This window comes from Pinus tabuliformis, chromosome 8 (assembly GCF_031772625.1).
Source record: "Pinus tabuliformis cultivar Carrire ecotype Pingquan chromosome 8, CPIR1, whole genome shotgun sequence".
In the NCBI taxonomy this organism is placed as follows: Eukaryota; Viridiplantae; Streptophyta; class Pinopsida; order Pinales; family Pinaceae; genus Pinus; species Pinus tabuliformis.
Window position 1 is genome coordinate 691,468,137 of NC_142294.1, and position 13,273 is coordinate 691,481,409.

General features: G+C 30.7%; 1 protein-coding gene across 1 annotated transcript; it reads left to right on the forward strand.

Annotated features, from left to right (window-relative positions):
- Window positions 1-2,561: 2,561 nt before the first annotated feature.
- On the forward strand, window positions 2,562-4,226 carry LOC149237487 (flavonol synthase/flavanone 3-hydroxylase-like). The gene is made up of 3 exons (XM_089366826.1): window positions 2,562-3,166; window positions 3,278-3,599; window positions 3,822-4,226. The coding sequence occupies exons 1-3, from the start codon at window positions 2,766-2,768 to the stop codon at window positions 4,113-4,115; spliced, it is 1,017 nt and encodes a 338-aa protein (XP_089222952.1). The 5' UTR covers window positions 2,562-2,765; the 3' UTR covers window positions 4,116-4,226.
- Window positions 4,227-13,273: the final 9,047 nt, after the last annotated feature.

The window sequence follows — 13,273 nt, forward strand, 5'->3', positions numbered from 1 at the left end:
TTTCGAGGCCCTGATCAACCATCCCCTGCGCAGAATCCCATGGCTATGTGGGAAGGCGTTCCAGAAGGAGAGGGCTGGAGCAGAATTGTGGAAGAAGAGCCAGAGGACTAGCTCCCAACGTCGCTCTCGTGCTTTTGCTTCCTTCTTTCAGGTTGGGTCCTCTCAAGTCGGGTTCTGGGTTCTGGTTAATGTCAATTTCCTGTTTTATATTATGGTCTGTGTTCTTCATGTAGCTAAGTCCTGCTCGCACACACCACAGTCGCAGTGGGCGCGGAGTCTTCTGTTTGGTACTTGGTTTATGTCGCTGTTCGTTTTTTGTCTGTTCATGGCTATGTCTTCAGGCTATACAGATGGTTTATGTCACAAGTCTGTTTTGAGGTGCCCCTGCGTGGGTTGTCATGATGTTACTCGGGAAACTCTCAGTGTCATGTATTTTGATCTTTTTGCAAAAATCGCCCTGCGAGGCAATTACATGAGTCGGTCAATGCCACCCACGGAGCTACATATGGCCCTGGGCAGCCAGCTTCCTTGGATGTAAAGTTTTTTATGTACATATCAATATAATAGTAGTTAGTTTTGCGGAGAAAAAAAAAAGATATTTTAATTACATTATATCAAAGTAATTAATTAATAAAAATGTTATATCAAAAAATGTTATATCGGGCATATCGTATTGAAATGCCATAATGTTAACTCACTGTATTGTAAGAAGAGCTATTTACAGTTTTAAAATATCCAAAATAAAGTAATGTGAATCCCTATAGTTAAGAATATTATTAGATGTTTTTAAGATATCTAGGTATTTAAATCATATATCAATTAGTTTTTAATTAATAATCATTTTTATAAATTTATAATTTAATTATTTTTATGTTTTTTTCTTTTTTCTTCTTAATATGTGCAATGTGAGATTTAAAGAGTAAGAGCCTTGATGTTTATCATTCATTATTGCCTATCAAAATTTAAAAACTATTTCATATATATGGCTATGTTAGATGTAACTAATATCCATTCACATAATTTTAATATATTAATAATAAAATAAACTATAAATTCAAAATTTAATTATATATTTCTTGGTTTAAAAATTTAAATATAATTATATCTATTAAAATAAAAAATAAAAATTATTTAAAAGTTTATTTTTTTTTTATCTACTGGGTTTTGGATAAACAGTCATTGTGCTTTGTTAAGACATTCTTTAAGTGATATATTGAACATGATAAAGATATAGTCCTACCAAACTAACAAAAAAAATTAAATCATTTATATTTAAAAACATATTTCATACTTTAAAATTTCTCAATGCTAAAAACTATAGTAGTAAAAATTTACTTATTTTTTATTCCTTATGATTTGAATTTATACTCATTATAAAATTTAAAGTTATAAACTATAATAACATTATTTAATTACAATTACAATTTTCTATTTATTTTTTATTCTGATTTTTTCCCTTATAGATATTTTATCTATTAAAAGCATAATTTTAAGAAACGCAAAACATATAAATAAAAATTATTTTTCTTTATATCCATCATTTATTTCGATTTTAAAATGATTTCAAAAATTTTCAACCTGATTACAAACCATCGTGCTCCATGATCAATAAAAAAATCTATACCTAACTATCAAGGATTTTTACAATATATTTTTTGAAACTATGCACTCAATCATAAAATTCCTCTATTCATATTATATAAAATTAAAATAAAACAATACCAACTCTATATAAATCAACAAAATCATATCATTTAATAAAAATAGAAAGTCTCCATTTATCATAATTTTTTATTATTTATATAAATTTATTTTAATCCTTCATATTCTAAATATATATAGAAACTTCCATCTTAATTATTTCTAACTTGACTATTCATATTTTGAATGGGTAAATCATATATATATATAATCTGTCATAGATCGATGAAAATTCATCAGCAATAATATAAAGTCTAACACCAATCAGTCAGTAAGCTCACCGTCACAGAAACAACTTCGAAATGCATTTCACAATCGCTATGTTTGACTTTATTGTGCCATATAATTAAGAGCCACGAAGTTTCAAGTTCTACTGCTATTGAAGCTTCTATGGGATAATTTAATCTGTATGCTCAATGGTAAAAGCGGCCCTCTGACATGTCGGTAGTTTCCCTTTCAATTCAATGTCCCATTCGAGGATATGATATGGTCCCATTCGCATTTGATAAATATGGATTAGTCAACAAAATCGGCCTGTTCGGCTTCAATGGATAGGACTCACTTGAACGCCGAGGTCATCTGATTTAGAACACCTATTGTTTATTTTATATCACGAGACCAAAAGAATAGCCCCAGCGTCAATCGGTTTGAAATTTGATAGGTGAAGGGAGTATGTTTTATTTCTATGATTTTTCTTTTTTTTGAAATTTTAGTTATAAATATTAAGTTCGAAGGTTCAGGTGATGTAGGTTTTTAACCGTGATAAATCTATTTAGGCCATCAAAAATATTCAAACATTCCCATTATTCTATTTTTCAAGAAATTTCTCACCAATTCCAGCACCTTCAAAAAGTTTCTCACTAAATTCCAGCCATTGGAAAAAATTGTACCGTCGTTAAATAACCCATTTCCATTTTCTCCTATAAAAGGAGCCATCCTATCTCCTGCAATCGACCGAGGCGCCTTTATCGAGTACGCATTTTTGTTTTTCTGTTAAAGTATTAGAGGCCTCTTTGTCGACTATGCCCTTGGGTTTTTCTGTCTGATTATTGGAATTACGCAGCATGGATTTTACAGTTGTTGACGAGGAGGCCGCGGTTCCCATCATCGACGTTGGTCCTTTGTTGGATCCCCATGACCCTTCTGCTGCTCGGGCGGTGGAATTAGCTGTTGTTGGACAGATCGGTAAGGCATGTGAAGAATGGGGATTTTTCCAAGTCATAAACCATGGAATTCCCTTAGATCTTATAGAAGAAGTGTTGGCTAGTTCGCGTATATTCTTCGAGTATCCTGCACAAGAGAAGATGAAGGCCAGAGCACGGGCCCGGGGAGGTGATAACTCGGAGATTCCCGTGATGGGTTACAATTTGTATCCACCGGGTAGATGGGATTCATACGAGAATCTATACTACGGCGCTGGCCCATCAGCGTGCAATGGTTTTCCGGAGGAATTGCCTCAGTTAGGGTAGGAAAACCAGCATAGCTATCGATTATTATTTCAAACATTGTTCGTCATATTCGTATAGGCCAATTGATAGGGAAGTCATTAATTTGATATCGTGACTTGTTAGTGCAGGATGGTAATAGAGAAGCTGATAATATTCCTATCCAAGATGGTGGAATTTATGGAGGGCCTCATCTCCCAAAGCCTCGGATTGCCTACTAATTTTCTCAAGGAACTCAATGGGGACAGGATTGAGCCCTTAAAAGTGCTCTGCTATCCGAGAGCCACGAGCCAGCAGGAAGAGATAGGAGCGTGGGAGCATCAGGACAGCAGCTGCATCACGCTGGTGGGACAAGACGAGAGTGGAGGGTACCAAGTTCTCAAGGATGGTAAATGGGTGCATATCAAGCCTACCAAGGGCGCCCTTGTCATGAATATTGGCGATATTCTTCAGGTAACTCAAGGAATCACCATATAATTATTTATTTATTTATTTTTGTGTTCGATTGTTCCACCGTGATTTGAACTTGATTTACATAATATTTTATAACATATTGCATAGCAATGGTAAATTAAACTATTTCGTTACCTACGAATCAACATATATTCATACCATTAAATCTAAGGAATTCAATCCTAAGCCTCTAATGGGTGTGGTGTGCTCTACATATAGCAGGTATGGAGCAACAACAGATTCAAAAGTGCTGTGCATCGTGTTTTGAATAGTAAAGAAAGAAGACGATGCTCGTTTGCATATGGCAGCATTCCAAACCCGGGTATGATAGTGAGGCCTCTTCCTCAATTTACCACTGACATCAACTGCCCTGCTGCTTACACAGCATTCATGTACAAAGATTATATGCTCAAGAGAATCCACGACAAGACACACCCTCCTGCTAGCTCCCAAGATTTTGTCAACATCTCCGTCTACGCTATTGATAAAGTTGATATTAAACAACAAGCTGCATGAACAAAATATCTACGTGGCACCTGCGCCTAAACCTTTCGGTTTAATAAATTTATATGGTATATAAATCTATGTTTGTCTAAGAGTAATAAGTTTATAATATTAGTCCAATGGTTGAATGTCGTATTTTGACAAAGATTGTCTCATCATGAATATAAACCATGTTTAGTTTAGTGTTTGTAATATTTATATTTCGGTTTATCATATCAGTCCAAGGGTTGGATGTCCCATTTTGACAAATATTGTCTCACAATGAAAATAAATGATGTTTATTTTGGTCTTTGTAATATTTACATTTGGGTTTACGAATGGTGAGTCTATAATATTAGTCCCTTGGGTTTAATATTATTCCATTCCGTCGATAGTCCCTTGGGTTTTTAGTATTACTCCCTTGTGTTTATTATTCATTTGGGTTTTAATATCAATCCCTTGGCTTTATTATTCCCTCAAGTTTATAATATCAATCATGGTCAACCATGTTCAACCGTGGTTGAATGTCACATTTTGACAAGGATCGTCTCACCATGAAAATAAATCATGTTTATTTTAGTCTTTGTAATATTTATATTTGGGTTTACGAATGTTGGGTTTATAATATTAGTCCCTTAGGTTTAATATTATTCCCTTCGGTTCATAATCCCTTGGGGTTTTAGTATTAATCCTTTCGTTTTATTATTGCTTTGTGTTGAGAATATCAATCATGGTCAACCATTGTCAATCATAGCAAACCATGTTTGAATGTCGCATTGTGACAACGATTGTCTTACCATCAAAATAAACCATGTTTATTTAATAATTATCTATTGGGTTCACTAATTCCTTGGGTTTATAATATTAAACCATTGGGTTTATTAGTTCCTTGGGTTTATAATATTAGTCCCTATGGGTTTAATATTATTGCCTTTGGTTTAGAATATCAATAATGGTGAATCATTGTCAATCATAGCAAACCATGGTCAACCATGTTTGAATGTTGCATTGTGACAACGATTGTCTCACCATCAAAATAAACCATGTTTATTTTAGTGTTTGTAGTGTTTATATTTGGGTTTAGCAATGTTCGGTTTATAATATTAGTCCCATGGGTTTAAAATTATTTCCTTGGGTTCATAATCCCTTGGGATTTTAGTATTGATGTCTTGTTTTATTATTCCTTTAGGTTTATAATATCAATCCCTTGGGTTTATTATTCCCTTAGGTTTAAAATATCGATCATGGTCAACCATTGTCAATCATAGACAACCATGGTCAACCATGGTTGAATGCCACATTGTGACAAGGATTGTCTCACCATGAAAATAAACCATGTTTATTTTAGTCTTTCTAATATTTATATTAGGGTTTACCAATGTTGGGTTTATAATATTAGTCCCTTGGGTTTAATATTATTTTCTTGGGTTCATAATCTCTTGGGGCTTATTATTAATCCTTTGGATTTATTATTAACTTGGGTTTATAATATCAATCATGGTCATCTTTATTAATCTCTTTTATTTGTAATATCAATCCCTTGCACTTCTTTTTTTTCTCAATCTGTCTACTCCTATTATTTATACAAAAATATTACTGCAAGGCCATGGCCTTGAAAGTCCTGCCATGAATTTGGCATGTTACAAAAATGATCATGATCTCAGTACAGTGTGAACCTCCAGCAGTATTTTGACTACACATAAGACTCGAAACAGTGCTGAACATAAACTAAGACGAAACTTGCACAACTAGACAACGGTAGACATAAACGACACATTGACAGACAGAGACTTGAAACATGCATTAACTTCAAGAAACAAAACAGAGTCGAGCTCCTACTTCAGAAACTGCAAGAGTGAAAGCCCGGGTGGGATCAATCATCCTCAGAGGTGTAAGGCTCCTCGACGACCCTACACCCGAATTGTAGAGAATCCTATGAGTCAGAATGATGAACCTCCGAGCTTGTAGGTTCACCACAAGCTGGCACACTTGGACCTGCAGGGACACCCGAATTCACAAGAGAGGCACCTCCCATGACCTGGCGCTGATTGTCCGCCGGATTTGCCATCCTCTGTTCTGCGAGAGCTCCTGGATGGGTTGCTCGCGAACCCTTGTTATCTTCACATTTTTGAATAGTGACTGAGACTATGAAGGTGGAGTTGGCAAGAGAACACGGGATGCGATAGTTAACAGTGGGGTGGGCAACATGCTCACAATCAACCCTCCCGACTCACCCACGACCCCTACCTCTTCCACTTCTGGTGACAGGGGGACTGCTCCGCCCAGGTTCCAACGCGTCCGAGGAAGAGTAAGAAATGGGGGTGGATTGTTGAGAGGCGGCGCGACCACGGGAGCAACCACGTCTGCTCCCCATCCTGGGCCGTTCGCATGGCAATGTACAGTGAATTGTCGAGAGAGTGAATACACGAAGAGGAGTACCCTGAGCGAGGCGAAAACAGAACACCAATTGAACTGTATGATCCTTGAACCAGAAAGGGAATGACGGGCCTAAGTTCGCTTGTAGAGAAGCTCAGAGAGACACACAACGCTGCAATCCATAAAGCCACAAAGGAATGCGACGAAGTCGCGGGAACGATGAGCTTATGCAGCGCCATAGCACAGTTAACCACGAAACGGATGGAGGGAGTAAATGCTTGCATTCATAGGCTTGTGCAAGACCAGCTCGCCTGTCCTGCATCATAACTCGTGGCGTGCTTGGGCTGATACTTGCCCACGTGATACGCCATCCTCATACCCTCCGATCTGTCAGGCACCCGCATCCGGGAAATCCCTTGCACTTCTTGATCCCTTAGGTTTTTAATATTTATCCGTTTGGTTCAATAATTGCTTGGGTTTATAATATTAAACGATTGGGTTTATTAGTTCCTTGGGTTTATAATATTATTCCCTTTTGTTTATCTTAGGTTTTATATACCTTGGGTTATATTATTAATCCTTTTGGTTTTTTAGGTTTTTAGTATTAATCCCTTGTTGTTACTAGTTCCTTAGGTTTATATTATCAATCCCTTGGGTTTATTCATCTAAGGGTTCATATTCCTATCATATAAGGGTTCATCTAGGGCTTATAATATTAATCATAGGGTTTAATATCAAAACCCAAAGGACTAATGCTATAAACACAACATTGGTAAACCCTAATATAAATATTAGAAACACTAAAATAAACATGGTTTATTTTCATAGTGAGACAATCCTTGTCACAATTTGACATTCAACCATGGTTGACCATGGTTGTCGAATATTAGTTCCTTGGGTTTATAATATTAGTCTTTTATGTTTAATATTATTCCCTATGATTCATAATCCCTTGGGTTTTTAATATTAATCCTTTGGGTAATGATAAACAAAAAGGACTAATATTATAAACCCAATGTATACAAACCCTAAGATAAAGATTAAAAATATTAAAATAAACATGGTTGAATTAATAAAACCTAACTACTACTACTACTACTAATTATGAATTATTAATATTTAATATTACTAATATTTTTATAAGTTTATATAATTGTAATAATATTAATATAATAATCATAAATATATAAATATATAAGAATATTATTGTTATTATTTATATATTTATTAATTATTATAAATGATTGGTTTTTAAAAAATTACACATAATAATTCACTTATCACAATTTTAATTATTATTGGATCATGATTATTATGAGCTATAATAATAACAATAATAATAATAATAATAATAGTTGTGATTATTATTACTATTATTATTTTATATTATTCTTATAGTAATATAATAATAATCATAATATATTATTATAAAAATAATAAAATAATATAATAGTTATTATTATTATTATTATTATTATTATTATTATCATATTAATAATTATATTTGTATATTATTATAATAATATAATTGTTATTATTATTATTATTATTATTATTATAATATTTTATTATTATAATAATAATATTGTTATGAGTAGTTTTATAATTTTATATTATTATTATTATAATATAATAATAATTATATTTTTCTATTTTTTGAATAATATAATAATAATAATAATATAATAATAATCTAATTAATTAATATTAATAAGATTATTAAGAATTTATATTATTATTATAATATTAATATAATATTCATATAATAATATATAATAATATATATAAATAATTGTTAATATTTATATAGTTATTAATAACTAGTTGGCCTATACGCCTATATCAACCATGATAAATATGACTGTGCTGATAAATAATATATAGTATATAAATTAGTATATAATAACTAGTTGGCCTATACGCCTATATCAACCATGATAAATATGACTGTGCTGATAAATAATATATATAGTATATAAATTAGTGCGTCCTGAATGCATGGAATCCCTATTACATAATTTTAACGCGCTTTTCAGTTCTGTTTGAAACAATTCGATGGTATGCTTTCCTATTCAAGTGATGTATATTTGGTCTCGTGTCAACATCGATCGAGCAGAATCACATTGATAGCGTTGCTTCCATTCGAGGGCTCTTTTCACACGAACTTGACTACAAATTTTGATTTTATATATTAAATAAACAAATTTTGAAGTGTAAAGGTTATTTTGGTGGATATTTTTTGGCAAATTACTTTTATTATTTTTGATAGAAATTACGAGTTCAATTTTCTAAACATTCTAGAAATTAATTTTTGTTATTCAACTACAAAAAGTGATTTTTCAAATAAATTTGATATATATAACATTGAAACTTCACTTATTTCTAAAATGACTAAAAAAAAATCAAAATAATAAGTTTAGACAATAGTGCCAGCTGACATCAATCTCTTGAAAACGTAAATTAAGGTATGAGGAGTATTTTTAAATATTTTGCACTTGAATATTATTACTAATATTTCTAAAAAGAAGAATGAATAAAGATGCATAAAATTAGTTAAAAGAGAATAAAAATAATAAAAAATGAAATAGGTAGAATATCACAATTCTTATTATTGTTATCTTAACTATGAGATTTTGTTTTTTATATATTGAAAAAGCTTATGTTGAATTGATTCATGTATAAATTTAGTTAATAATACACAAGTTATCACTTATCTTAATAGTGTTTTTTATAGAAACAAAATCATTAACAAAATTTTGTGTGAAACAAAAAAAATTATGCACCATATTTATTAAAATCTTTTAATCAAACCTATACAACATTAATAAATTTCTGACATATTTTTATTCCATTCTTAATGATGTGTTTTTACACTAAAAATATATTACCATAATATGGATGCCATGAAGCACATGATAGAAGCTATTAAGCGGCCAACCAATATTCTCAAATAATAACAAAATATTAAGATAACAATGATATAACATGTTAGATTTATCAATAGGTTTCATGTTAGCATGGAGAGAAAATATTATATGACAGGAGGAAAGAGAGATGAAATTATTTTGTAGGTTTTAGAGAATGTCTAATGTTTCATTTTAAAGTTATCATTAAACCATACCATTGTAATGAATCTAACTTATAAATTTGTAATACCATTACACTTTATACACATAATCTATGACTAATAATTTTGGTATTTTGTAAAGCCTAAGAGTCCATATAAATATAACAAAGAAATTTATATTATGTTGATTTAGGAATTGAACTTAGTAAATATAGATATTAAACAACATATTAATTATCATATGGTCAAGTATAAACTGCATTTGAAACATGAGTTCAATTAGGCTTTCAAAAGGATAAGGCCTCTCTTCGAAGCATACATTAAGTAACAGTTAAAATGATGGATTACAATGTTATGATTCATTAGGCGTATGTTTTTGATATAGTTTATCTCATAAGAATGTATATTATATTAAGAACTAGACGAAAGCTAACAAGAATAGAAATAATTTTGTTCTTGTATGTTACACAAAAATAATGCGGATTAAATTTTAAATATTTTTCTTGATCCACATATACCCTTATATAATATGAAAGTTGATCAAAAATAAGATATTTAAAGTTGATAAATCATTAAACATCTGACTGTTATTTTAAAATTTTATAATATTCATTTCCGTTCCTAAATAACCAATAAAAATTTAAAAATTTATATTTTTAAAACATATTTAAAATTAAAAATAATAAATATAATAAGTATATAAATAAATAAATCACAAAAGAAATAGGTTAAAATATATTTCTTATAAAATATCTGTATAACAATTAAATAATATATAAATAATATAACTACGATTCTGGAAAAAAAGGTATAAAATTTTAAACAAAATAAACTAAAAATATTTAAACAAAAATAATTATATATATATATATATATATATATATATATATATATATATTTATATATTAAAAACATTGTTAAGTCATCACGATCCATGATATGTGTTACGTTCCAGTGTCAACCCATCTCATGTCAATTGCTTTTTGTTTTAGTTTTTTAATAACATTGTTTGCGGGTCATGCATGTTCTTATAAATATGACACGTAGAAGATGTGGAGGTTGTCAGTTATAAACGCTGCGATTGAAGGCTTGGATATGTTAGAATTCTTTTTCAGAAAATTCAACGGTGTTTAACAACCTTGTTTTTTCTCTATATTTATTTAATTACCCCGGTAGTATTCAATGTCGTTGCTTGTGGCTCGTAATATGTAAGCTATAGGATTTGAAAGAATAATATTAAATGTTATTTTAATCGAGTGGATATACAATAGTATTTAAAAAAGTGAGAAAAAGAAGGTGACAGAACATATTAATGATACGTAGATTTGAAATTTTGAAAACTTCATCCATTATTAAATTTGATACTTTCAACAGCTTCAACATCAGCTAATTAATAATGTCCACAATGAAACCATTTCTAATTATTTGAAACTCTTAACAATGTGTCGCACACAAATTTGCCTACGAAAAATAATTCTCCATCAAATTCTATGCGTTATATCCATGTTCCATCCGAGATGGATACCGTCTTCCATTCTCACTTTCGTTATGATATTTAGACGGTTTGTTAAACTTACTCATAAGTTTAAATTGCGAATTTTTTTCCATCTAAAATATTTTCAAAAGGCTAAGTTCATATGTAAAATTAGAAATATATTTTAAATAATTAAATATTAAAATTTTATCTAATTTTAAATAACACTTTTAGATTATGGAAATTACAATTATGAAGATCCATTAGGTGATAAATGCATGAAATGGTAAAATGTAAAACATAATAGTTAGATAACGCTTTTAAAGGGATGAAATTACCATTATAAAGATTTATTTTGTGAAAAATGCATAAAATGGTAAGTTTAAAAAACATTAGTAACCAAAACTGTGAAACATATAATAGTTAAACAATACTTGATGCCATATGAGCGAAATTGCATGTATAAATATCGATGTACATTACAATGATGAGGAACTCATATATTGATTTTAATTTTTGTTTTTTAAAATAAGATTTAGATGGTGGTGGTTAACGTCTCTGCGGAATGAAGTCAAAGGAGAGCAGAACGAAATTGTTAAAGTCGATGTACGGTAAGATTTGATGGAGGGAGATAGAGATATCTATTTTTTTTTTATTTTTTTTATATATAAAGGAAAATAAGAATAAAATTATTAATATAAATCTATCAATAATATTTAATAGAAATAAATTATAATTTATAATTTTTTTAATAAAAAAATTTGTATTTCATATATTTTTCAATTGATGTTTTTAAAATTTATATTTTTTTTGATGAATTTTTATACTTTTCTAACAATTTTTTTTAAATAGCTAATATTATTTATTTATTAATATAATTATGTTAGTAATTTAAGTTATGTGAAAATTTATAATATTTAAACTAGAAAAAATAGGAAGACAAAACTCAAGGAGAGAAATTGGCAGTCTTCACATGAGGAGACCCTGAGGATTCCCACAATGTTGGCTCAATGTAGTGAATTCAAAAATCAATCAACAAAATCTTGTATAGTGACATTTAGTTATGGGGATGAAACAACCTACTAGAAAATAAGAACTACTTCCTAGTTAAACACAATCTTAAGAATTACGGTTTCTCCATTATTTTACAACCTCCCCCTTTAATGGACAAATGGTTTCTTTCCAAACCTATCATCTCCGTAAACAATTCAAATTTCACCTTCCCAAGGAACTTTCTGAAAATATCAACAACATTTTCACAAGTATTACAATATTCCCTAAAAAAATCCTTAGGCTGTACCTTCTCTCTAATAAAATGAAACTGGGCATCGACATGCTTTGTCCTTGTTTGAAAGATTGGATTATTTTCCAACATGATTGAGCTTTGGTTGTCACACTTAATCACTATAGCCTTCTTCTCCAACATCTTCAAGAACTCTCCCCCAACATCTTGGAGAACTCTCCTCAACCAAACAACTTCACAAGTTGGTGCAGACACAGCTTTGTACTCTGCCTTTATAGATGATAAATATGTAGTAGGCTGCTTCTTACTACTCCATGACACAATCCCATATCCACTATTGAATGCATAGTCTGTAGTAGATTTTCTATCATCTCGGTTACTGGCCCAATCTGAATATAAGGAACCCATAATCCTAATATCAAATGAATCGATATATTTCAGTCAAAAATCAATTGTACATTTAAGATACCTGAGTACTTCTTTCACTGCCCTCCATTGTATTTCTAGAGGTCTGTTCATAAATTGACTCAACAAACTAACTAAATATGTAATTCCAGATTTAGTGGAAGTCGGATAATTTAGAATTCCAACTATTTCTCTCTATAATGTACCATCAACCTCTTTTGAACCATCATCAAAATGAAGCTTCACATTCTGTTGCACAGGAAGAAAAGTAGCCTTGCACTGATCCATCTTAAACCTTTTAAGCACTTCTCTGACATACTTACCTAGTGAAACAAAAGCTTGACCAACATCTCACCAAACTTTAAGACCTAAATTCTAATGCAACTCACCAACATATTTCATCTCAAATACTTGTGGCATTTGCATCTTAATTTCATTAATTAACTTGGTTGAATTTCCTATATTGGTTGAGCCATCAACATACAAAGAAATCAGCAACACATACCACTTTGGATCAAATTTGGAATACAAATTTAGATCACTTTCATTTCTCATAAAACTTTGTTGGAAAAAGAAAGATTGTATCTTTTCATACCACAACCTAGGTGCCTGTTTCAGCCCATGCA